Source organism: Aphelocoma coerulescens, chromosome 2, assembly GCF_041296385.1.
Source record: "Aphelocoma coerulescens isolate FSJ_1873_10779 chromosome 2, UR_Acoe_1.0, whole genome shotgun sequence".
In the NCBI taxonomy this organism is placed as follows: Eukaryota; Metazoa; Chordata; class Aves; order Passeriformes; family Corvidae; genus Aphelocoma; species Aphelocoma coerulescens.
In genome coordinates this window covers 26,296,114-26,323,245 of record NC_091015.1, presented here as the reverse complement: position 1 = coordinate 26,323,245, position 27,132 = coordinate 26,296,114, and the positions used below count along the sequence as shown (strand labels likewise).

General features: G+C 42.6%; 1 protein-coding gene across 3 annotated transcripts; it reads right to left on the bottom strand.

Moving 5' to 3' along the window:
* Positions 1-203: 203 nt before the first annotated feature.
* On the bottom strand, positions 204-10,691 carry ASB4 (ankyrin repeat and SOCS box containing 4). Of its 3 annotated transcripts, none has more exons than XM_069006873.1 (5): positions 10,366-10,691; positions 6,714-7,013; positions 3,995-4,485; positions 2,270-2,383; positions 204-260 (listed from the first exon to the last, which is right to left on the bottom strand). In XM_069006873.1, the coding sequence occupies exons 1-5, from the start codon at positions 10,577-10,579 to the stop codon at positions 216-218; spliced, it is 1,164 nt and encodes a 387-aa protein (XP_068862974.1). In that variant the 5' UTR covers positions 10,580-10,691; the 3' UTR covers positions 204-215. The 3 variants fall into 3 exon arrangements, with proteins under 3 accessions (XP_068862974.1, XP_068862972.1, XP_068862973.1); XM_069006871.1 differs by lacking the exon at positions 204-260 and adding an exon at positions 1,469-1,657; XM_069006872.1 differs by lacking the exon at positions 204-260 and adding an exon at positions 1,469-1,654.
* Between the last annotated feature and the right edge of the window lie 16,441 nt (positions 10,692-27,132).

The following is a 27,132-nucleotide window of genomic DNA, read 5'->3' as shown; positions in this document are numbered from 1 at the left end:
GCACATTTCTTCAAATGCTGTGGTTGCCACTTTGTGAGACACAGGGACACTTGAACAGCTTGGCTGCTCCTGTTTGTCTGGGAAGAGCCTAGTGTGCTGTGGTCTGTTTCGCAAAGAGATAACAATAATGATAAGGAGATGCAATGAGAAGTCAGGAGTTAGTGGCTCCCAGTGGCAGGCATGGCTCACCTCTCTTTTCACAGAGCCCAGAATTGTCAGGACCTAAAAAATCTGGAACAGCCCAGATGGGTTGCATCAAACTAAAAAAAGGAAGAAAATTAAGGTTTACATGTAGGTCAGATCATATACTTGTGCTTGCTGTGAGATATTTGCTGTGTGAACTGCCACTGCCCTGCATTTCATCTTCCTGGACTGGAGAAAGTAGCTTGGTCAGAAGTAAAGGAAACCAATGCTGGCAGGTCCAAAACCACAGGAATTGCAAATCAGGGGGCCTGGAAGGTCTGTAACAGCACAGCCAACTCATCTTCATCTTGGAAACCCCTTTTGGTTAATGTGGGATTCCTCTCACCTGCACTTAGCTGCCAAAAATGAGGTGTATAGTCCATGCTAGCAGGCTAGGTTCATTTTGTAGCCAATGAAGAGAAGGGTCATATGCTTCCCAGATCACATCCAACACCATTCTGAGAGGTATAGGGATGGGTAAAAGTACAGCTGTGCGGGTTTCAGGGGCACGTTTTTTTCACCTTTCTTGACACTGGGATATTAATTTAACATTGGTCACAGTGAGAGTGGGAACAGACACAGCATATGCTAAAAGCTACCCGGCTTGAACATTAACATACAAAAATGTCGAGGTTGCTTGTTTCTATCTTGTTTACATACTGTGGTTGAAAAAGGAAAAAAAAATCTTACAATTAAAAAGGATAAATATGACAAAGTTTTATAAGATACAGGCAGGTAGTGAACAGTGAACTAACACTGAATTGAGAGTCAGTGCACAGGAAAATACAGAAACTACTGAAGACCTGTCTGTGGCCACAATTCAAATCAGTTTGCTTATTTCTTTCTGGGAAAGCATTTCTGTGACTTATTTTTTGACAGTATCCTTTCTTTTACTCCCAAAATGACAGCTGAAGAAAATCATCGTGAAACAATATGAAAGGTTGCTCAGATTTAAGCTAATGCTGTCTAGCAGGCAGTGGTATAAATACTGAAGGAAGCAGCAGCACTGTTTAAGCTAGGCTGAACAAAGCAGTGTGTGCCCTGTTTGTGTTTAGAGCAGGGGCCTTTCCAGCTCTGCCTCCCCCGTACAAACTGCAGCCTGCAGCTGTGATTTCTCAGTGTAGGGAAAGAGAGCAGCTCCGAGGAGAGCCAGTAAATGCCAACCCAGCTTGCCAGCAAATGGACACATGCACAGGGCTCTGTCAGGATTGTGCCTGGTTCTCTGGCACCCCACAGAGGCATATGGATGTGGGAAGGGAGATGCCAGTGCCTGCTCTGTGGTGGCTCAGTAGATGATTCCTTCTGGTTCCAGCAGCAAGTACTTCTTCATGGACAGAGGGATGGAGAGCAAGGGGACTTCTCGGTGGCACCTTTCTGACAATATTGCCCGAATAGCACATCTGCATAAGTGCATCAGTGACCGTGGTGAATTGCTGCACGCAGTGAACAAAGAGTCATAGAAATCCTGGTGCTGCTGTAAGGAAAACCACAAGCATGTTTTAAGGCAACTGGAATATTTGGACTATGAGGGTTTTTGAATTAAAGGGATAATTATGTCAAAGCATGTAGTTTGTCCCACAATTCTGCCTTTTGACAACATCATTTCCTCTTTAATCCCTTATTTTTCATTTAAATTCTCCCTTGCATTTGCAGCTAACTCACTCTGTTCACAGAAATCTGATCCATGCAACAGAACCTAGAGGTGCATAGTCATACCCGTGTAATACGACACTTAAAAAATATCTGATGACTTAAAAATATATATAAATATACATATTGACAGATCTGAAGAAACACCAATCACAGCCAAAATCTTTTTACTTGTTGAGTGCAGGGACAGCTGAACTCCTGCTGTACCTTTGACAGGGGGTGCTCCAAAGGCTAATGTTGCAATTAAAATATCTCAAAAATATGTCTTTTTTTCAGTGAGTGATATGCTTTTGTCAAGTGAGAGATACTAAGTGGGGAAATCTCCATCCTCTGAGATGTTCTTGTCTTTCAAAAGTGTTCCTTCTTTCTTATGGTTGGGTATGGCTTATGCAAATAAGCCTGGATTTTACTCAGTTATAACTCACTGAGAGCTTACCTCCAAGACATCCTCAGGTATGGCTGCTTTCCACTTAGATGTCGATTTGATGTGTTCATAGGAGTTGACAACTACCTCCACAGCTCTGGGGTAGGAGTGACAGGCTTGTAGCACCTGCAAGCAGGATGCATGGAGACCATGAATATCACAGGAAGCTGGGGCTAGGCTGGGTGCTTGGCACTGTGCAACAGCAAACTGAGACTGACACAGCCAAACGATTACAAGAGGATAAGGCTGGAGATGCAAAAGATGCAAGGCCCCTCCACACTAGTCTGTGCAAGCACAGCAAGAAACCCCAGCCTCATCCCCAGATTAACACCATACAGAAGTGCTGGCTTAGATCTCCCCAGCAATCTAGATGGGATGGGCTTTATCACCCAAATCTAGAGATAGCTTGTTCATAGCTGGGTTGAGTGAGTCAACACCAGGCAAAGCCATGCACAAATCTTCAGCTTATGCAGCTCAGGAACAGAAAAAAATCCCATCATATGAATCAAAAATGCATTGTTACAGAAAAATTTAAAATATGACCAGGAGAAAAGACAGCTCAGAAGTAAGGCTTTCAAGCCACACAAGGCCCCTGAAACAACTGTTCTGTCCAGTAACTTCAGCTCAACAGGGAAAAACCCAGTCTATTGTCACTCACATGCAGGGGATAACATTGCATTCACCCAATTTTGTCCCATACAGTCACCAGGTTTCACAAACAAAACTGCAGAACATCCCTCTGGGATAAATACCATCCTTCATTTTTACAGATGGGGAAATAATGGTTTGGAAGAGAGAGACCCACTTCATGAAATAGGAGGTAGGAAGAGGAGAGTCCAGACCGTGTTATCAAATGCCCTCTAGGGGGCTAAGCATCTTTCTGCTACAGACAGAACCTGATCATCCTGGGCTCAAGAGGGCACAACTAAAATTTTGGCACTTTATTCAAAGGCTTCTGCTTTCTTGGCTTGTTAAAACTTTACATATGCAGTGGGGGAACTGCAAAATGTTGCTTAGGGCACTGGATGAGAGAGAATAAGTTCTGACTTCAGCAAGCTTACTTAGTTGTGTGATGTAACAAGACTCGCAGGTCCTTCTGTCAGTGTTTGGGGCTTTGCAGGTGTTTAAGAAGTTTTAAGGAGAGATCCTGCAAGTCTTTTTCTTTCTTTTCTTTTTTTAATTTGGTCATCAGCTATGAGCCCAGGCCTAGCACTTCCCCTTAATTTTCACATTTCCTGGGAATAATCCAAAGCTTTGTTGAGATGCATTTCATTTTGAATAGATTTGAATAAATTTTTAAAGGTCAGATGTGACAAACTGAATCAAGCGGTCTCATCTCTAATCTTCAGTGGTGACCATGAAATACGCATTTCATATAACTCAGTTAAACCAGTATGAAGCCAGATTTGACAATGGGATGTGAGTTCTCTGGAATGAGAAAACGAATCTGCTCTGAAAAATTAGGCTTCAACCAGCATTTAGGGTTTGGCATTTCAGGTTGGTTAAGAGGGAAAATTAGATCTGGATCTGGTTTCTGGTATGGGCAGCTGTAATTTCGCTTCAGTTGAATGATACCACTCCTACAGTAGGTCATCTCACAATGTTTTGGGCATTTGGGGCCCACACTGACAGGGGCAAATAAAGATACCACTCAATCCTGAAGTTTGATCTCTCAACCCATTCCTGTTCAAGACACCATGCCTCTCCATATCCCTACTGTACGAAGTCATCCTTAACCTTGTGGAATTGCAGAGGATATATCCTAGCTGCTCCATGATTCAGTAGCAGCTGGTAGCAGATGTCTGGCTGAGCAGCTGGCCGCACAGATGTCACTTTTATGATATACTGTAGGGGTGCACAGCCATTGACATCCATGATGTTTGCTTCTGCTCCTGCCTCCAGCAGCATATGCAGCAGGACATGATCACAGTTCCAGGCAGCTTTGTGGAGTGGTGATTTGAAATCCTCATCACGAGCATTCACTTCAGCATTATAGTCTAGGAGCATCCGACAGATGAGGTGGTGATCCCGGCTGTATATCTGATCCTTATAGTGAAGAGCCCAGTAGGCTGCACAGGCCAGGGGTGTCTCCATGTAGGCATTGAGAGCATCTACCTGTGCTCCCTGTTCCACGTAAAAGGCCACGAGCTCTGGGACACCCAAACGTGCAACAACGTGCAGAGGAGTCTCCTCATCTTTGTTGTTTGTTCTTATATTCACATTTGCTCCTGCCAAAGAAATATGATGGGGGAGAATGAAGGCAACGAAACACTTGTTTGGCCCTCTCTCTGCTTGGGCCCTTCTTCCCAAGGAAAAGGTCAGGGTGGGAAACTGGCATGAAAGACACATATGTAAATACAAATAGCGTGGATCCTGCATTACTTAAGTCTCCAGCGAAGCTCCTAGAAACTCAAGATTCTTGGGTCCAGCTTCAGATCTGATATGCTGGCCCCAAGCTGGAAGACCTTATAGGAACATTCTATTTCAGAGCAGCATGCAAGCCCAAGTTTCTGTGTAAAATGCTTTTTCCTATATATTGAGAACTGCTGGAGAAAGGAGAGCCTTATTCCTACTCCAGAGAACAGCTCTGCTCTGCTCTGTACCCTGAGAACACTCCCTGCAGCACCTCGTTAACGCGAGCCTGGATGAAAGGACATTTTATGACAGATACGTGGATGATATTAAAGAACGCCTTGCCAGGGATCCGGCTGGGGTCCGGATCCTGTTTCCGAAGTGCTGGGGAGAGGGTCCGAGCGCCCCGTCCGTGCGGAGCGGCGGCCGCAGCTGAAGCAACAGCACCATCTGCCGAGCAGCGAGCCGGCCCCGGCGCTTGCACGGGAGCGACGGGCAGAGATCGCGAGGAAAAGGGGTCAGAAACTGCCTCTGGTCTGGAAAACCCGAGTGCTAATGCTGTTAAGCCGTGTTGAGTGTTAGTTGTGCTCGATGTCCCTGAGGCAGCATCGGCAATCCAAGTTTGGAGGTGGTAACCAGACGTGGGATCAGCACTGCCTGCGCTGTCGCGCCAGCCAGAGGGGATTAAACTGCAGTCACCTGGATGGATCCCAAGGGGCACCACTGAGTGGAGATGGCAGGTGGAAGATGCATCTTGGAAACTTTGGCGCAGGGACATTAACTGGCACCCTGGCTTTAGCTCTTGGGGGGCGCTGCTCTGTGAATCTGCACGTCTGACACGGTTTGCTCCAGACCTTTCCCATTCTATTTGGAGTCTCAGCATTCAGCTCATATGGGGATCAGAGCTTAATGAGTGCTTTGGGAGGAAGGGTGGCTTTTAAAGTTCTGTTATGCTGTTGTTGATGCGGGGGTGGAGAAAGACTGCAGAATACATCCTTTCACTTGCATTCATCCTATGCTGAGTTTCATAAGAGTACATTTGACTTTTAAGCTTTTCTATGCTAGCAAATTCAACTCCTGCTGTCAGGACTGTTTGCTTTGGGCAGGATACAACTGGCAGCATTTATTTTCCTTTCTACCAAACAAAATAATATTTATCTTTCCATCCGAAGAAAAGCAATGTTGTTATTCATTTATGACTGCAGATTGCCTTGCCCACAAAGCATGGGCTTTGCACTTGGGCTTTGCATCTCAGGAAAAGCCTTCAATAACAACTCATGTAACAAAACCAACCCAAAATCATTTGTATCGCCATGGCACAGTGTGATAAATACGGGAGGCTCTCTGTTTGTAACTAAAGACTTGAACTGTGTTTCTTGTACTGTGTCCTGTGTCAGTACCCTTCTGGTCAGAAAATAGAGTGTGACAAATATATTTATGGAAGAATTACATCTATTTATAGCTTCATTTGTTACAGACGTCCGGCAGCATAATGTACCTTACTCTGGGGAAAGCAAAAATCTTAAAAAATTACCTTTTTTTTTTTCTCCAAGCCCTGCATAGATGCATGGGTTTGGCTGCATCCATGACAAATGAAAAGATGGTACAAAAAACTGCGTCCAATATTTCAAGGCCAGATCTCAAAAAAACAAGTGGTTGGAAGAATTTTACTCAGGTCCAGGAAATTTAAACAAGAAAGAAGAGGAGGGATGCCCTTTCATATGAAAATAGCTCAATAGTAAACCTAGACAAAAAAGACAGGAAAAAAACCCAAGAGAAATAGGGAGTCCCTAATTCAGAGGAGCTCTGCTGCTGATGGACTGATTGGACAGTGGGCTGGAGACACTGAAAAGGGAAAAAATCGTGCAGCAAGGACCAGTGGCTAGGGAAAGGGAAAGATAGATGAAGTAAGGAAACAGAATGGGAAAAACTTCCTCTGATCAAAGAGATGAGGACAAGGAGTCTGAGATGAAGACATGAGTCACCTGTGGATGGAAGGGAAAAATACACATCTGCTTTGAGAAATTGCCTCCTTAGTGAAAGCCCAGACCATACCCAATATCTTTGTCCATGGCATGAGAGGTGCTCCTGAGCTTTACCTTACCTCTCCAAAGCAGCTGCTGGGCACAAGGCATGGAGGTTCGTGTCGTACAGAAGTGCAAGGGCGCCTGCCCGCTCATTGAAAAGCAGTTCAGCTTAGCTCCGTGGTTGCAAAGGATCTTGAGACACTCAACATTTGCCATTTCACAGGCTATGTGGATCGCAGCTTTTCCATTGGGCCGGCAGTTGATTGTAGCTTTGTGATTGAGGAGGACCAAAAGACTCTCCAGATGTCCATACATGACAGCTAGATGAAGTCCAGTTGCCCAGGATATTTTTAATTTATAGCTAGGCAGCCAGTACCCTGTGCAAAGTGAGAATATGTTACCAGCCTTGGCAAAGAATTTTCTTTGGGCTATGTACCTACTGAGAATAATTGAAGGGGAAGGCAGGGTTGGAGTTTTAATGTAATTTACTGTAATTTCACCAGCATAGTGCACACAAAGTTCTCTCAAGCGTAACTTCATTTTCGTTAAGCACTGTTACTGCATGTGCTGAATAACCTGCCTTTTGGAGAGATAATTCCCATGTAGATGTACTCTGAAATAAGCTATTACACTTTTTTGTGACTTGTGTAGATTAAAAAAAAAAAAAGCTTAGCGATTTTGAAATGCCACCAGCTAAAAGATATGGGGGAAGTGGGATCTTTAGCCTGCCAATAGCTAAACAAAGGTGGCATTGGAATAAGATGGCAGCGTTTACTTAGGACAATGACTCAAGAGACAGCTCATCCTACTCTTTTTGTGTGGGAGATGGCAGGATCCTGCATGTCAGGAGCTGGATGCAGACCTCCACGGATGCCTTACACATCCTGATAATGTGACCCCTGATAATGTGGCTGCAGCTGTGTCAGGGACCTCCTGCCAGCTACTGCCCAGGAGCATGAAGTGAGGAGATTGGATGCTGATGTAAGTTAGGCTGAAGAGCCAAATAGAAACAGTGACACTTTAGCAGGAAATTTGGCTTCACAATGTTTGGCTTTTTCTCAGAAAATGTCACAATGAATTTTTTATTTTTAAAATTTTTTTTTTGTTACTTACAAACAGGTGCAAGACCAAATAACACATAAATACTTGTTCCCAAAATAGGACTACATGCTTAATGACTGCACAGATACAGTCTCAGAAGTGATTACTATAATCACTTGTTTAAAAATAATAAAGCATTATAATAATGTGCAGAAGGACAAGAGAAGTCTACTTTTTTTTTTCCAGATACAGCAGCTGCATCTTAGCTAGAATGTGACTACAAAATTCTGTGGGTTTGATTTATCTGTTTCTCCTTGGACCACTGCCTGTTATCATGTAAAAAACACAGAAAAAATACTGAAGATGTATAGTGAGGTTAAATTAATTCAAACCTTCCTTTTTTAGTCTCTGGCTAATGTCATATTTATATAGTTTTTACAGTATTCATGAGGTACTAGAAGGAAGGAAACAGAGTACTGGTGTCAGGGAGAAATGGATTAAAATTTTTGTTCCCTCCTAAATCTATTACAAGTATATTTTCAGATAGGGGCAATAAACTGCAGATCATGTCATCTACTCTAGGACCAAATATTTGGGACTGCCAGAACCAGTTCTCAAGGACCCCACACTGTAAATGGCAAGGGCAGCAGCCCTGAGGCCTCAGAGTGTCTGAGCGGGGTGACAGCCTCCTCTGAGGACACTCAACCTGCTGACTGTGCAGGTTACACTGGCAACTCTGTTAGGGCAACCTTCTCATCATATACCCTCAAACCAGGCACAGAGAAGGTGGGCTCTATCCCAAAGTCTCTGCATACAGCAGAGCAAGCTTCTTAAATCCCCTCCCTTTCCAACTCCACGTGCGGTGTTCCCTCTTGTAGCCAGTGAGCTGTGATGCACTGCCAGCTTATCCCACATAGGGCTGGGTCTCCTGTTTATGGCCAGATGTAAGCCATATTTTATATATTAACAGCAGGAAAATGATACTTAAAAGCCAAGCTACCACTTTTTATAGCCACAATTTTCCTGCCTGAAACATTGATTTCTGTTGCCTGTGCTGCTTGCGGGTGAGTTGTGCTGAGATATCCCCAGGGAGCATCTCCCATGACCTCTGCCCAAACCTGCAGACATCTCTGAGCTCAGAGGGACAGGGACAGACACTGAGCAGGAGGCAGGTGTGGGCTCCATGGGAAACCTCATTCAGCTTACCTGTTGCTTTGGTTAGTAACATAAAAAAGCCATGGTGCAAGCAAGGTCAGTGCCTTTGAGAGCTCTCAGCCTCTTTGGAAAAGAGGAAGAAAAGTCACTCTGTCACTCATGACATCTCTTTTCCACTTCATCACTAAGGGCTATGGCAAAGCTCAGACTGTCAGAATGGTGGGGTGCTGAATTTTTCTCCCCTCTTCATCCTTGAGGAAACCCCCTTTTAATAACACAGTTATCTAGCATTCAGAACAAAAGTAAAATTTACACAAGTGTTGATAGAAGTGTTTCCTGACTTTCAGACAAAGTGAATACAATACTGTGATTTAGGCCATAAGGGTGCATTTTCCTCTCTCTCTACTTTTTGGAAAACAAAGAGAATTCTTCAAAAGAGACTAGTTAATGATTGCAGTCAAATGATCTATGATTAAAAATCTATGCATTAATCCTGTAGTCTCAAACCACAACCAGGCTGCATTTTAGCCTGCTGAGGACAGAAGAAGGTGTATTTTAAGATAAATTCAGCACTGTGTGGCTTAGTTCATACACTGTTCCTAAGAGTACCTCATGACTGCATCATCCTCACCCTGAAAAAATCAAAAGAGCAGTAACCAATCATTAAATAAGGCGTAAACAGATAAAGAGAAGAGGGGAGATAGTACCTTCTTCATGTCACAGAAGAGAAAGTAGCATTTGCTGTGCTGCTGCTACTGGAAGTGTTTATCTCCACATACTATTAACTTCTGGCAGAGACTGATCATTACTGTTTTCTAAATACACACAAAGAGTCTGTTAGCAAGTAGGTCATGAAGTATGTTGATTTTATCAAAGAGCAAACTTGGTTTATTGCTTTAAGTTGTAAGGTTTTGGAAACTCTTTCAGTATCTGGCTGGGAACTAGTTTCTACACTCCAAATCAGATGTTGTGTTGATTGTTCAGGTTTTGTTTTTCCAGATTATTTTTCTGTTTTGATAAACTAGCACATCATCATTTTCTGTCAGTTGGAAGAATAAATCTTCTCCCATCCAGCAACATCCAAGGTCCACAGGATTTCCTTAGTTCCCCTGAGCTGGGGAGAATCCACTTTACTTCCATTGAGAATGGAAGACAGGGAATATTTTATGTTTCTAAATAGTCTGTATATATGAATGGGTTCATGTAAGAAATGTGTATACCACATTTAGTCTGCATGTGTCTATTCTGGGCTTTGCACCCGAGTTGTCTGCAAAGAAATGGCAAAGGACTCCTCTTTCTGGACTCCCTGCAGCTGCTGCACGGAGGCTCAGGCTGGGCTCTGGCCTGCCCTCCACCAAGCCCATACAGCTGATAAGCTCCCCTACTACAGCAGCCCTGTCCGTATGAGCCTAATGAGACGGTACTGCCTATGGACTGGCTTGTGCTGCAGTTTCAGAAGAGATAAAAGGCCACAGTTCCTTGAAATCACTCACACCCCTCTACTTCCTGTCTGGTGAATGCTGCCACATTTACCTTGTTTGTAGGATGCCAGAATCAGGTTTTCATCTTCAACTTCAAACACTGTGTCCACATCTATTTTCTTTTGGCTCAAGAGCTCTTCCAGTGTTTCAAAGTCATTGGACTTCAGGGCTTCAAGAAAAGCTTTTTTCACCAACTTTGCCTCTGCAGCTCGAGTAATTTTCCCCTCTGTATTCTCTCCCTCTTTGTATGACTCCTCCAAATCCATTTCCAAAGGTATCTGTTTGTGCTGTGAAGAGGGACACACCGAGGTCCCTATACCACAAATGCATGCTGAAGTTTCTGAAGACCAGAAGGTAATTTTATCTCTCAGTCATGCTGATCTGCTTGTTCTATTTATATGAGGAGCATTTCAGGCATTGAAATGCCACTCTTGGATATCACCACACTCTTTTGATGAAAGCAAGGACAGACACACTAGCAATTAAAACAAAATAAGAGTTATTTCCATGGGCTTCATACACATCAGGCTTCATTAACCACCTGATTACCTTCTGCTCCTGCCCATACACTTACATTAAAAGACACTAGTCCTGGGTGTCATTTCTCAGCTGGAGAAGCACCCACACTTCCTTTCAGGGTTGCCATGGCTGATTTATTGGCTGCAATGGGATGTGGTGCTCTGCCTGCAGATGCCTTTTAACTAATCTAATTCGGAAAAAAAAAATCTAAAAATCTCCAAGGCACTCTTCACATGGGAGGTAGGTAACCCACTCTTCTCCAGGACAGCATTCTGCATGTTGGTGCTGGGTTCAGGGGCAACAAGCAGTGCTCCTTGGAAGGAGAAATGCTGGGACGAGGGGGCTGCAGGGCTGTACAACCATGTTATGGGGTGGGGGATCTCATGCACTGCAGGGGGTTTATGTGTGAATTAACTCAGCTGCAAGCACAGGAGGCTGCATGTGTCCCTAGGCTCTTCTCCTTCCCCTGCTCACCCTTCATCTAAATTCAGAACTTCTCTCTCACAAGCCCATCACCCACTGAACACTGCCCCCTCCCTGCCTTTTCCTTCAGTCTTTGCCAGCCCCATCCCCCCATTGACAGCAGTTAGAGGATGAAAATCTACATGTAGCTAGCATGAGCTGCTGCTATGCATCACTTAGAAGTGGTTCACACCTGCACCCACTTGGGCTGCTGGATGAGACCATAGCTAGAAGGACACTATTTACCCTTGATTTAAATCACCCAGCAAACCAGACACGGCCACAACCATCATTATAAAGAAATCTTCATGTTTCTCCTTCCTGTGAGTTTGGCTGCCAAGTGGGCTGATGGAGAAACATGAGCCTGGTGACAATAGAAGTCAGAGCAGCCTCTCTGCTTGAAGGGTTTCCAGAGGCCAGGTTCCTCAGGCAGCCCTATGAGGACCTGCAGGACCCCTGTCCATGGGAATGCTCACCAGCTCTCTCCTACAACCAGTGCTCAGCAAAGGTGGTACCAGACAGCAGCTCATATTTTTGAATTCCTTCTACTTTAGAATGAAAAATACTTTATAGAAACTAACTCCCTGAAGTAATGTACATTGTAATAGACACAGTGGGAAGGAAAACAACTTGCCCTGGTGCTATAGGTCTCAGACAGCTCATCTGTGTCTTTTGAGGCTTAAGACCAGAGTCAGCATTAGGATCTTCATACCTTTACATTCCCTCCTGCAGAACCACCTCCCACTTATTTTGTTACTTGCAGTAGTGGACGACTTCAGGCTTTAAGAAAAGTGTTGATGATTACCTGGTATGAGGAGAGGAACAAGATGTGAACTCCAGATCTTACAGGCCTCTTGTTACCTGCAACTTTATTTTTAAACCACTATATTCCTGGAAAGTCATGGATGCACAAAGCACTGATATGTGGCTGCAATCAACTGTTCACCTCAGCTACACTTTCGATTTGGAGCGGACTAGCTTTTTATCTATCATCTTTCATAAATAGTATTATATGACACAAGGACGTTCAATCTGGCTGAAAGGATTGTGTTGGGACATCTCTCTGCCTCTCTGCTGCTCAAAGGTCGACATGCACAAGCACGTTGCTGTAACAGATTACTGCTCATCTGCTGATCCATTGTGCTTGCTCTTGGTTGACAAGAAAGGTGAAGTAATTTGTGCTGGCTTGGCCCAGAAAGCTGATTAAAATTACCTTATGTTTGTCATGGTCCAAGAGCATGCGCAGGAAGGAAGAGCACTTCAGACCAGATGATGCATTACAACTTGCTCACCTTCAGCAATTTGTGTGGCCCTGCTCTGACTCTCTCAGAAATTTTTCTAAACATTATTAAGTTTAAAAGAAAGGAAATAATTATAGATACATATATAACCTATATAGATACCTGTATGGACTTTGTAGTTAGTGTTTTCCTGTAAGCAGCATTTGGGTTTAATCTTGAAAAAAATCTACTCATATGCGTGGTTTCAGTACAATTACACACAAGAATAAGGAAATGTTTTTATGTTTTAAATTGAAAACAGTCACAAAAAGTAAGATAGTATTTTTAAAGCATGAAATAAGATTTTTATTAATTTGCCTGAAATATAATCAAAACATGGGTAAGAATACGTAAATACTGTAAGACATGAGGAGAACAAAAGGGGCCAGTATTTACTATACATCTGTATTTTTGTTGTGTGTGTTTCCTGAAGACTTCTCCCTCATCGTACCACAAGGTGGCAGTTTGACTTTGGAAGTCAACATTGATGTCATCCAAACCCCAGGTCTGCCAAATATTCTGAACATTTTACTGTGAAACAATAGCTCATCCCTTGGATAACATAAATGACGGTTACAATATGTAAGTTAGACTTGAGGCGACTGTCATGTGTGCTGTGCATTCACACACTACCACTGAAAAAACATGGCTTCCACATTTAGGATCAATTGTCTAAATTGCAGAGCTAATGCAAAGGCACAGTTTTGCCAGGCAGACAGCTCCTGCCTCCAACCCTTCCTTCTGCTCCATGCAGTGCTACGCAACACAGGCACACAAATACTTTCACCTCAGGGGGACAGGCTGGTTCTGCCCCTCTAAAATGACAGCTCCTAAAGAAGCAGGTGTGAAGGTTACACAGCAAGCAAGAGAAGAGCAAACAGCATCTGCACCCTTCTTCCCACTTCAGGTGATGGGACCGTTGTCCCTGGCTTTAGTTGAGTTGCTGGGGACCCTCTCCATCAGCATGACCACTGGCTTATTCTTAAGTCCACTGAAGTCAAGGGAAGTATTTCCACTGATTTCAGTGGGGCATGTCCTTTATTAGGTTGGGCACCAAGCAGCTGAGCTGAGCAGTGCAGAGCTGCCCAGAGGTGAGTGCACGAGCACCACTGGGGTGCTATGAGAAGGATGATGGGTGGCACAGGAGCGTGTATGAAAATCAGAGTTGGGACTGCTCGTAAGAAGACAAAGGCAGGCTTAAGCAGAGAGTGAGAAAAGATGTACTGGCAGAGTGTGCCGAGCATGACTCCTGAGGAGCCAGAGCCCCTGCATCGGCACTTGCTGATGTAGAGCAGTCATCTATTGACAACCACATAACTCACAGCTGGGAACAGCTTGAATGGAGTTTGGAGGTGAAAACCAACATTCTGAGCTCTATGCTGGGGCAGGCAGGAAACCAGCAAAAGGAGAAATGCTTCCAAAGAATGGTGGGGATGCAAGCAGAGCCATGGGGCTGCTCCAAGTTGTGATAGTGAACATCCTGACAGTCCCCTGGCTGTCCCCAGCCAGCTGGCCTGTTCTGCAGCAGCCCTGTTCCAGTAGCAGCATCGTGGGGTGCGAAGAGCAGCAGTAGATGCAAGGTCACCCACACAGGTGGCATCACATATACTCTCCTCTCCCAGGCTCCAGAGGGGCTTGCTTTGCAGCAGTGTCCCAGCACACCTGGGCAGGGAAGTTGGTGGCCGGCTAATGGGGGTCACTTCAACAGCAGGAGCACACCTCCGGGTGAAGCAGTCTGCTCTGCTCTGAAGCCTTCATACTAAGGAGGAAAATGCACTGAACATCAGATCTGTGGGCCTGAAGCAAAAAACTAGATCCTTGAGTTAATCTCACCCTTTGGTCTCTTCTGAACGGCGCATGCTTGTAGAAATACTGTTGCAGTGGTGATCACAGCCCCCTTGCTCTGCCGCGGCCCCTACGGCATCTGCAGCATCAGACCAAGTCTGCCACGCTGCTGCCCACTCCGTGGGCAATGTTACCTTGTATATCCCTTGTGTTGCCAAGTATATCCCTTGTTTCTTACAGCTCTCAGTTCCCAAACTGGATTAAGCACAGCCCACTTACTTATTCATTTAGCACATTTTTTTCCTAATATTAATATTGATTTTTTTTTTCACTGCTGCACATCTTTCTCCCAGCTTTAGCCATTGTCATATTTTATCTGATTTTCCAGGATGCTGACTCTGAGTGTGACGATTACATAAATCATCCCCATGCTTCTTGCTTTATTTCTTATTAGGAAAAAAGCTCTTTAGCTCTGCCAGGTGCAAAGTATCTTCTCCAGGTGCTCAGCTGTAAACAATCTTTTGAGAAAAGCCCTCTCTGTACATTCATCCCTGTGGTTGGTTAACCTGAAACCTTCTTACTATCATTAGTTTTGAATCCTCCTCTTGTTCTTTGTTATATCATTTAACTTTTGTTCTCATTTGCAAGGGATGGAAACAGTCTCAGATACTCAAAGGCATTTAGACATAAACTTCCCAAGTCCCTGATGTACACTTCCTAGGAACTGGGAACCTATGTGCAGATGAGAGTTGGGGCCTTGTAGGTTTGTTTTCAGTAAAGCAAAAATTTTGAAATATGGAGCAAGTGACATGCTTAAGCCTTAAGATACACATGCATTACAAAATCAAAAGTTGATGGAAATGATCCAGAATTTTGTTCTCATGGATGTTCTTGTCTTTGTGGTGAAAGCTTAGCCCATCCTTCCATGGGTTTAGTTTTGGCTTTCATGCCTGCTATTTCCATCTTCAGCCCCAGGGACCCATTTCCTTTATTTCTACATGTTGCTCCAGTTCCTGCTATCAGTTTATTTATTAGCATGTTCAGAAGTTCAGGGTTGGATTAGCTATTGATATTGGAGAGTTAGCTGTTAAATTTAGGGTATTTTAAAATGAGGAATAGTCTTTCAAAAATTACTACTAAGATAATTATTAGTTTATTGTCCTATAAAAAGTATGCACAAAATGCACTGCTTCTACAAGACCGTTAAAAGAAAAACCATGGACACCAAGACAGAATGCTTGAAGGTTCTCTTTGATTCAAAGGGCATGAGTGCTCTAAACACGAAGCAAGCACACAGAATTTAAAATCAAGTGGACAGTATTTCTAAGACATGGAGAAGACAAATCTTGCCTATCTATGCTTATTGGAAAATTCTCCTCATATTTTTTGCAGTTTGATGTCTGATTATCAGACAGTATGTAAAGCAGTAGGACTTTGCAACCAAACTTAAATATGAATGTGAATCTCTACCACTTCTTTCCTCCTGATGCAGTCAGGCATGGACTATGGTTTCAAAGAAGCCTGTGGAAAGCAGTTCTTTAAAGACAAGTATTCCTTCAGAGCAAAAATAATTGATTGCCCATAGAAAGTGCCTTGCAGGCAGCTGCATCTTCCCTGCCCACTCTGATGTGGGGCTGCTGCTGCTTGGCTGGGCTCCCTGCTGGGGCTGAACTGTGGCAGCAGCTGGCTGAAGATGAGAGTTTATCATCAGGATCTTCCCAATAATTTTTGCCTTGCATGTTAAAGTGGGATTTGTACAGAGCTGAGATGGTGTCTATGAGATGGTTACTATATATTAGATTATTTCCTTGATATTAAATATATATTGAATTAAGTGACAGGAGTTTTAGGACAGGCAAACAGCTGAAGTGTGAAAGGATCTCTGGTTCTGAAACTGCTCTAAAATGCCAGTCCTTTTGGATCAAAATGCTGATGTATGAAGGAATACAAACACTTTTAGCAGAAGCAGTGCTGGTATTCTTTAAACAGACATCAAAGGGCCAGCTCTTTGCTGGCCTGGGAATCTAGCTGTTCTTGCTCTGAAGGACTGAATTTGAAGCAATGCCGAAATAAAGCATATGGAAGAATCTGCCGAAAGCGTGAATGTTTGGAGAGGGAAGAGGCGACATCACAAATTAAGCAGTGCATCACAAACACGGCTGGAGGCAGCAGAGAGGCAGGGACAGTGCAGGTCTGATGTGGCTTCATAATCATCCTACGCCCACGGGTTGTGCCAGGGTTTTTGATTAATGTTTGCAATCTCTGCTGTTGCCTGCGTTTCCCAACCTTTGCTGATAAATCAGTCACTCATACACGGTGGCTGCTTGCTACATTTCTAAGCAATGTAAGCTGTTAAGCTTGTTCATTCGGGGTGTTGCCCTCTACCTTCCCCGAGCACAACAGATCAAGTTGAAGGTGCAGAAGTGAAAATATAGCCGTGTTAGTCTAAACCAGGATGTGCACATCACCTTAGATGCTGGTTTTATTGGTAGTGGACAGGATAAATCCTGCTCCAACTGCAGGAATGCCAGCTCTTGTTGACAGACATCCAAAATGTGCATGAATGATGCAAGGCTGGCTCGGCTTTGATGCTGTTGTGTGGGATGCAGAGCAAAGGGGGTGAGAAGTGAATCGCGTCCATCAGTGTGGAGTGGAGGGTGTATGAACAAACTCTGGCATTATGGAATGGAATTTAATATGTTTGTTCACCACCCTGAGACCATTAGTATAAAAGCCAAGAAAATAAAAGCAAATATTTCTCATTTAAGCTTACAGTTGCCTTGATTTAAACCAGTTATTAAAATATTCCCTGAGGAAAGAAAATAACTAATGCTACCATTTACTGCCTGAGCCTCTGGGTGACTGAACCAGTAATACGGCAAAACCATCAACATCTTATAGCTATTTATATTTTGATTTTCTGTGTACTGCTCTTTCCAACATTATATAGAATACGTATTGTAAAATTATGTTCACTTTAATGGGTCTGAGTTAATTTACCAGATCTGTATAGAAAAATGTGCCTGCAGTATTAAAAGCATTTTATTTCCATTTAAAAATCTGTTGCCATAGTGACCAATCACAACTTTCTCAGTAGCTTTGTCTACGCATTGGATGTAGGCTTTATTTTTGCTTCGTTTTATTTTTTCTCCTGCATTCTCTGTGCCAAGTCCTCATTTAACTCATTTTTTATTCTTTTTATAGCCTGTCCTTTTCCAACCATATTCTCAATTAAATCATTCTAACTAAGTTTAAAATAAAGATCATGACTTGGCTCTTCTTTTTAAATCATTATGTAAGAAACAAGAAAGTACAGCGCTGTGCACTGTGGGCTTTCTTTGTCATCAACAGATTACCCAGACCTAACATAAGAAGTCCTGAAATATCAAAAGCCCTGGGAGTCTGACACCTTTTAGTATCAATATAGTCATGTCAAAGATCTGGTGAATTGCATCTAAAACTGAAAAGCACATGGAGAAAATTCTTGATGTTTCAAGAAGACTCCTTATAATCAAACCTTTAAAAAAATCAACTCACTTACCATTCTGTTGCAGCACAAATCTTGTCAATAATGTACTTCCTTCTGAGAAATGGTAACTTAGAGTGGTGTTTTTATTCCGGCTTGAAATATGTAACTTCTCCAAGAGAAGAACAGGCTAAAGAGCCTGCACATTGTGTATCCTCTCCACCTAAGGCTGGTGGAAGAGTTTTTACATGGGGAGAGGCACAAGAACATTTCTGAAGCAAGGATTAGTAGAGAGAGGGGATCTAGTTACTCACTTTTGCCATCACCTTTCTAAAGATGAGACTTTTGTTTACTTGGTAGGCCCAGAGAAGCAAATACAACTATTTAAAGACAGAACAAGCCAGAGTGAGATAGTTTGGAGGATTATGTCACTCTTACAGCATGCCAGTGCTCAGCGCAGACAAGAAATATTTTTCCTCATTTGCCCAAACATCGATATCTACAGCATAAATACCTGACTCTTGAGTTTGTTACATTGTCTCCTGCAAGAGTTTGTGGCACACTTGTAGGGTGCAATTTCACTTGTCTGAAGATGGAAACCAAAACCAGATCAGACATACTCTGGAAACATTAAGTGTAAAGTAAACCAAATATAATCTGGGTTATAAATCTAGTTATAAAGTAAGCCAAATAAAAGAGGGTTACAAATAACTCTCTGTAGGAGAGTATTTTTAGTAGTAAATTATATATGCTTGTCAAAGGCAGTAATTTAATCAATATTTTTAGAAGTGAGTTGATTTTTAGGACATGTTTAGTAATACTATGCATAAATAAAAGTTAATTAGTAAGTAAGGTATGTGCCATGGTGATGTTAGAAACTGCTTTCAAATACTATGCAGAAATAGAACATTACTGTTTTTCTTTTATTAATTATATTTTTTACTTAACACTGAAATCAAATTGTGATGCAGAATCTGTTGTGCTATTCAGAAAGTGACATTTTTTTCCTCTTAATCCATCTAATTGCTCACCTCCGAATCAATGGAAAGTGCACTGTAAGATCTGGTCATCATAAAAATATGCCTGATTTCTGGAGGAGAGCCCACAGAAGAAGTCAAAGAATTCCCTTTAGAAAAAAAAATCCAACTTTCCTTCTAAGGATATTCTGGTTTTATTTAAAATGACCCACTAAAAGACAAATTTCCCCAAACCATGGTTATATAATTCTGACTTATTTTCTTAAAAGTGATAGGCATCGTTCACATATTAAAAACGCTGAGAAAGTTGGTACTGCAAAAGGTGAGAGTAAATATCCAAGGTGCTTGCAATCTAATGAATCTCTGAGGAAACACTTTGAGGAAGATTTCTGTTATAATGTGCAGTTCTGTGACTGCTGTTTGATAACCAAAGCAGGGTGGTTCAAAGAGAAAAAACTACCCCAGAATGAACATGTCTAAATGTTTGGGTTTGCCCCAGTTTGGCCATTGACACCTGTGATCCCCGAGGCGTGTGAGTGGTGGAAGGAGGCTTGTGGCTCCCAGCAATGAGCTCCTTGCCCAAACCATTCCCTCCCAACACTCAAAGCCTGCTTGTGACCAACACCCTGGGAGACATCCACAGCACTGCACTGGCAATCCAGTGGCATCCACACCTAAAAGTGTCGAGTGTATTCCTAGGGGAAGGAAAAAAGTAGGAATTGGAGACAAATCCCTGAACCATCTCCATAAAACACAAGCGACTTTAGGCGTTTTAGGACTCAGAGCAAAACTAGACTTGGCACCAAACTTCGAGGAAGCTGCAAGCAAGAGCCAGTGCTGTGAGTGTCCACCTGAGGGTGTCAGGGATGACAGATCTCCCTTTCTGTGCTCTCTCAGGGGACGCCCAAGTGCCGTGGCTGCATCTGACCTGCTGTGCAGAGAAGCCCCTAGGCCAGCCTGAGACCAGCAGACTCATCTGTCCATAGTTTCTTTTGAGATTTGCATAGCACTTAGTTGATTCAGTGAAGACACTTTACACAGCAGTTGAAGCCCCACCTAGGCTTTAAAAGGAATGTGCTGAAAGTTCTAACCATGTGCAATTTTACTGAATTGTAAACTTGTGCCACTAGGTTATAAGAAAACAAGTTATGAATCCAAAAAGTTTTGAAGGTGCTAATGGGAAAAGGAAACCCAAACCACCAAACCCACTTATATGGCTATAGAATTTTAAAAATCAGAATGTACATATTGAGATGAGACCTTAGTAGTAGATCACAAGAATGTTTTAACAGGTGGTACTCTACAGCCTAACTCTACACTCTAACAGGAGTGCTCTACAGCCTTCTGACCACTGTATGTAGGATTGCTGAAAGATGGAGGTGTACGGCCTTATTTCTTGTTCATGGAGCTGGTATTTATAATTCAAATTAATGTGGTCAAAAATTGGAACATGGTCTGCACCGTGTGTACCTCCACACTTTGATCTGAAATGTCAAGCTTCTCTCAAAGAGAAGCTTCTAATCAAAGGTTTTAAATATAATTATTGCTGCTTTCTTATCATAAAATATAAATCAGCTGTTTGCTTTTAAATTTCAGATTTCTGCTCATGTTAGAACAAAAGGTGAACCACAAAAAAAAAACGTATGCACTGTCTCCTAAAAACTGTTGTCAGACAAATTCTAGTAGTTTTGATACCACATACTCAGGTTCTCTACCTGCTGGAGGACTGCTGGGACCAGTCACCTGGGGTACTCCAAGGAGATGAGGAGAAATACAGTGTTTCTGGGTGTCAAGTGTACAATACTCCATGCTGTGTACTCTCTAGCTCCACTTTGTTTTCCTTGTGGTGATATTAGGCAGGAAAGACACAGTCTACCTTCATCTAGAAAGTACATCAGAGCCTGATGAGGTTCATGTACAACCTGCTCTTGAGCTGAATTAGGTTGAGAGTGAGATGGATGTCTACATCTGACCATGGACTGTAGCATGACACCTCCTCCACAAAAGCAGAGTGAAGAAGGAGGGGGTGGAGGGTGTTGTTTTTGGATGCTACAAAGGCTCTGGCGCTACCAAGGCCATGCTCTTTGCTCTTTGGCACATGTTAGCAGAGGAGAGGCTATGAGGTAACAGCTCTCAAGGATTTCAGTAAGTGTTGGATTAGGTCCTACAGTCTTTTTCACATTATTTGTTCATAGTTTATGCTTAAAAGAAAAGTTAAATAGCTTATGATTCCACATGAATTGTACCTTTATATGGTTATATGCTCTTATAACAGCGTACAGACATATATATCCATATATTGTTATACCTGAAAGTATTTTTCAAGATAAATATTAAGAATGTAAGTACAAATAGGAAGATTTACTTCTCTGGCTGTTGTCCTGGGGTGACAGGACAAGAATAATGCAAGAATCTCTTGATTTTTTCAGATTTACTGTGAGCATGATTTAGACAGCCTCATCTACAGGGATATTATTGTTTTCTCTTTCAGCTAAATTAAATCTTAGCTGGAGATTTTATGCTTTATTTTTATCTTGATTCCAGTCGACAGTGGGTAATCATACTCTGTGTAGGGATCAGACTCTAAGTGCACACTCTATATTAGTTAGTGGTCTTTCTCACCTTGGTTACCCAAAGGATAAGATCATAGTAATTTTTTGTAAGTCATAGCTTTATGACAGTGTATTTCTTTTTCACATCATTTTTACATCAAGGGTTTGAAAATTCAGAAAACAAATCCAGACACACACAAAAACAATCAAATACCTGCATAAAGTTCTTCACACTGAAAACAATGTCATTCCTCTTGCTCATGCTTAGACAAGCTCATAGGCTGGGTTTGCAGCAACACAGTCTAACTGAGAGGTATCTGTTAAGACTGCAATTACTTAAAGCTGCCAAAAAATGTGAGCAAAATTGATTCTGTTGCTTCTCATGTCCTGATTCTTATATCTTGCTGTCTTGGCCTCCAAACTACTTCTCCTGCTAAGGATACTCCCCATGCTAAAGGGAATTAAAAGCTGCTAATTGCAAGGCTGCTCTCAGGTTTGTCAGAACTTGGCTTTATACACTGGCAATAAAATGGACAGTGTGGGGGTGTGTGCAGTTTTATCCACATATGTGATCTCCCTACCACAGCAACTCTGGCTTCTCCCTGCATTTGTGTTGTGTCACTCAGTGAACACAGGGGGATCAGGCCAAACTGAACTACTGAACTCCTGATGCCATCTCACCCAGAGGCAAGGATGTTAATTTGGGTCTCTGCTGCTCCTGGTTATCTGAAACCCCAAATATTCTAGATACAATTGACATACAGTCCCAGTCCACTTGTACAGTTTCAGGCCATCATGTTTCCAATGAAGAGGTATGAAGTGCATTTCACAGCATTAGAATTGATGATTTCTCCACAAGAACAGTCTAGTTTGAAGGTCTACTTACCTTTGTGTCATGTAAGAACCTCCATAGCCAACATCCACAGTCATGTATTTGAAGCAGCCCCAGTAACACCAGTACCATGACTTGGAACAGCAATATAAGAGTAAGTTATTCTAGATGCTGTTATACTGGATCTACAGGAATGTAAATCTTCAAGTAGGCTGGGCAGATGTGGGGTAGCCCAGAAAGTGAGAAATCAGGTGCAGGAAATACAGTTGAAGAACTATAAAGAAATGTGCACTTCTATGCTCATTCTAGAATTCAGTTTTCTCTTGTTTTCTTTATCCTTCATAGTGGCAATAAAATTTGGGAAGTCTACTTTATATACTCAAACTCTTTATCATGGTATCACTTTGCTATAGCAGAAAACACCATAGCATAATGTGTTTAACAGTTTTCCTTGTTTGTTATTATGTCAAGGCTATTTTCTCCCTTTGTGTTGAAGTATTTTGAAATAATCTGAATTTCTAGATCTCATTTTGTATCTTTTTACTGAGATACTGTACCCTGAAAATCCAGCTTTGTTGTTGCAGTTTTTTTTTCCCTCTGAGAAATTTTACTGATAGTTGCAATGCATAAATAAATAGGGGTAGCACTGGGTAAGCTTAATTGGACCTTTCCCTCTTAGTCCTTTTCTGTGTCCTTGGCTTGTTCCATTTAGGTGAGATGCTGTGATGGCATCAGTGCATATCTTTGCCACAGCAGCCAGTGGTGAGCCTCTTGTGTTGTGAAACTGATGCCATAATTAAAAATTAGTGCTGGATGCACTTGTAAGATTTTGTTAGACTGTATTTCACCTTCTGCCCCAGAACCCAACCATATGCAGCACATATATGTGCTGTATGCACCAGTGCTCTCACCAGTGTACCTAAGACTGCAGTAGTCTTTGTCAGTGGTTAATATTTGACAGTGGATCAAATGTCAGCATTCAGGACATTGAATTTTTGGGTTTTTTTATTTGCAAGTGCATGAAAGTAGTGCACATAGAGTGGGCTGAGAGAGCAATTGTTGTGTATTGCCTGAGAGTCCTACTGTACAGAGGAGTGATAATGACATGATCTCCTTTACTTGTCTTTGAAGTCAGGAACCTCCTTGCTTTCATACACTGCTTTAATCTTTCAAAAGCCACAAGGCCCTCTCCCTCAGCCAAACAACTTGTTATCAGTCACAGTGTTTGGGGAGCTTGCTGCCACGTTAGCAGAATTTCACCTGCAAGACTGAAGGATTGTACTTCCAATGCACACTACTGGCTCAGCATGCTTCTGGCTGAAAAAAGACAGCATTATTTTCTTTATGATTGTGACAGGGCTGAACCGTGGCAGTGCAGTCAAAACCACCAGTACTATCCTGCACACCCAGCACCCTGTCAGCACCAAAGGGCAGATTGTCTGAGAGGACCTCTCTGGCTTTTGATTTAGCCTGGCATGTCTCCAGTTTAGCAATTCTGCCACTTACAAAATAATTAAAGCAGCTTGCTTTGCCACGGCTTCCAGATGCAGCAACAAAAACTGCTGCATAAAGGCAGTAAACAAGAGCTGGGCTAGGACATAGCCTTGCTTGGGGCTGTTTTTGACAGTGACATGTTCTGACATCTTGTCATCACTAAGAACCTTTTCATTACCTCACATCATCATGAAAGAACCAAAATATACTCAGAAACTTATTTCAATACCCAAATTTATGCAGATGCCTCTGGGTTGCCCATGGCTGGCAGTGCTGGAATCGTCAGCCAGCTCTGCAAAGGCCAGGTAGAGACTTTTGTTCACTTTGAACAGGACAAGGCTAAAAGCCCTGTTTTTTCTGCAAAAGCCTTTTCCAACACCCTCACCCACAAAACTGCTGATGTCATTGTGACAGGTATTTTTCTCAGCAGTTGAAAAAATCAATAGGCCTTGCTGTCATTGCAAGAGTGTTTTTACCTTTTTTATTGTAAAAGGCACTATGCATCTGTCTTCTTGAATGCCTTGAGGTACCAATCTCTTTATTAGGTGATAGTGGTGAACTCATGTTTTCTAATTGGCTGGTGACACTGTATTTATGTGCAGGGGTAGGGTGTGAGCAGAGACTTTGCCTTGCTCTGTGGCAACAGCTCAGATGCTGTAGGAATCTCTGCTCACGGTTTCTGAATGGGGAGCTGAGAAGTGGCTTTTAACTCTAGCAGGGCTAAAGAATGCAAGGTTTAAGAAATTGCTGAGATATTTGAGCAGGCCATCTGCAATTTCCCTTTGATCAGCCAACAGGGTTAAAGTGGTTTTAGGCCACAGCGTTTGTAGAGAATCTTGTAATTTCCATGATCTGCAGTTTTAGAAGCATTTTCCCTCATCTTTCAGTTGTCAAACCACAGGCTTTGCTTGTGATTTCTGCCTAATTTTGTGGGAAGCAGCTTTCTTGCCTGCCAGTTTTTATTTTTACTTGAAGCTAGTTTAGCACCTGCAAAACCAGTGAGTTTGGTTTAAGATCGCATTAGACCCTCTTTGAACCTTTCCACACCATGTTGGTATCTTCTGCTTGTCTCTATAGTTAAACTATAGCAACATCTTCTTTATCTTCACACTGACATGTCCTCTTCTGAATTTCATTCAGTATTTGTAGAGCAGCTCTGCATCACTAAGCACTGCCTGGCTCCTCATGAGCTGTCGATCAGGTTTGCCCTCAATGCCCCCCAGAGCCTCGGGCCCTCAATGTCCTCTGTGAACTGAAGGATCCACTTAATACTTACTACCACACCTGCATTGTAGGCTTTTGTATTTAGTCAGATAAGCCCCCCCTAAACTGCTTTAGAATAATATTCTGACCTTTAATGTTTAGTGTAAATTCATTGTAAATATTTGGCAATGCAGATATCAGTGGATTTACTTCAGATTAACATCATTATAAGAGAGAGTAAAATCTGGATTAAAAGAGAGTTTTCGCTTTTTAAAGGTTTGTTTGGTAAAACATACTGTGTTTCATTAATGACTCAAGAATGATGCATTTTGAAATAGTTGTGAAATCCAAATCTCTGTGTACATAGCTCCTGTATCTTAACTGTTAAAAAAGATGACGATATGTGATAGAGAAGCACATGTAAAGCGCACCTCTTTTACAAGTAAAAGATTTAAGATTTCCAAAATTTTTAGGAGATAAATTTCCCTTTGTCTTCAGTAATTTAAATGCTCCCTTTTATTTTCTCTGTAAGCTGTCTCATTTCCATCAGCTGGGAGAGACAGGGAGAGAGGGAGCCTAGGCATCTGCGGACTGCTACTTGTCCTACTTCATGCATGCTTTCCCAGATGGAATAAATCCACTCTTGGACGAGTCTACTGAGAGTTCCTTTTCTTTCCTTAACTGTAGAGACTAAATGACTAAATCAGCATAAGACTTTTCTTGTCTCCCTGCTCTGCTCACTTCCTCCGCTCCCAGGATTGGTACATATCCCTCTCCAGCTGATTACATGCCCACAACTCATTCCTGCTTTTAGTCCTTACGCTATGTGGCAGGAGGCCACCCCCAGGTCTCTCCTGAGTGCCCCAAAGCAAAGACCACAGGGGGATTTGCAACAGACCGAAAAGCAATCGAGTTTTCCAGCATTGCTGCAGTCACTTGGCCAGCCGGGGGGTGCTGGTGAGGGAAAGCCAGAGCGGATGCTGACGATGCCAGTGGGCAGACCCCAGGCTGGCTGCGATGTGCTGAGGAGGTAGACTCCTGAGAAGCCCAGAGTCTTCCTTCAGTCAAGGGTGACTTGATAAGCAGAGACTTCAAGGGACATTCATTCCATCTACCTACAGAGCAGATTTCTGCACTTGAATTAGTCACTGTAGGCTCCTTTCCAATGAATGCAAAGAAATGTCCACTTCTTAGGAAAGATTTCTTGATCTATTTTAGACATCTTTTATATGAATTTCTACCTCAAAGTAACTGTTTTCCTGCTGTGACCATAAAGGGTGCCTAGTTGGCTTGACATCAGCAAAAAATAAGGTAAAAACACAACTCACTTAAAAGAAAGACAGAAAAGTACTTGAATTATAGATCTATTAAGGGTTACTGAAAAGGTAAAACTCATCATATGGAACTAAAAATAATTAAGAGCTAGGAAAGAAACTTGGGGAATTTATCCAACTTGCTCTCCATTTTCTTACCCTTCTTAAGCCCATGCTTACTGCCTTTGTGGCTGTTGAGCTGAACTCTTGGCCATACTGACACAATATGGCCACTCTTGCAATCTTATGACCAGCTCTGACATCTTCATCTCCCCTGCAGACACTGACATTTTATCAGATGAATTGGACCCATCTTTCCTCAAAATTGAGTTCCAGACAGTAAGCAGTATGTGCTTTTGTAAACTAAACTGTGGTGTAAATAAATAAATGAAAAATCCTATGCTAGGAAAGTGGCCTTGGTGTGAAACCTGAGACAAGAAACCAGCAGAATCTGATTTTTTTTAATCATGGGTCAATCTACATGACTCCAGGTCTGTTTGTGACAGACAGGATACTCCTGATCTCAAAGATCTTTTCCCAGTTAGAAGGGCTCATTGGAGGAGCTTTAAACTAGATTTGAAGGGGAAAGGGAATAAAACCAGTCTAGCTAGAGAAAAGCCTGGAGGCAGTGCATCAATATTTGGTGGACAGTGTGCTAGCAAGCTCCTTCAGTCTGCTGCCTCAGTGGCAGTGAGATGGAGATGGATGGAGACCCACGGGGCAGCAAAGATGCAGGGGTCATTGAGGTGTTAGAAATCACAGAAGCATGTGAAAATGGTCATGCAGGACTTAGGGCTTCTACCCCCAAAAAGGCAGTGGGAGCAATAGCCCAAATGAAGTGCATCGACGCCAGTGCATGCAGCATGGGCAACAATCAGGAGGAGCAGGAACTCATTATGCAGCAGGAAAACATATGATACAGTTGCCATCATGGGA

What these genes read in the sequence shown, in the direction of transcription:
- ASB4 (XM_069006871.1), bottom strand. Translation starts at nt 10,579, where the DNA reads ATGGATTTGGAGGAGTCATACAAAGAGGGAGAGAATACAGAGGGGAAA. An exon ending in TCTGGCATCCTACAAACAAG is followed by an intron (nt 7,014 to 10,365) that starts GTAAATGTGGCA and finishes CACTTTGCACAG; the next exon opens with GGTACTGGCTGCCTAGCTAT. An exon ending in TACCTGAGGATGTCTTGGAG is followed by an intron (nt 1,658 to 2,269) that starts GTAAGCTCTCAG and finishes TTTTCCTTACAG; the next exon opens with CAGCACCAGGATTTCTATGA.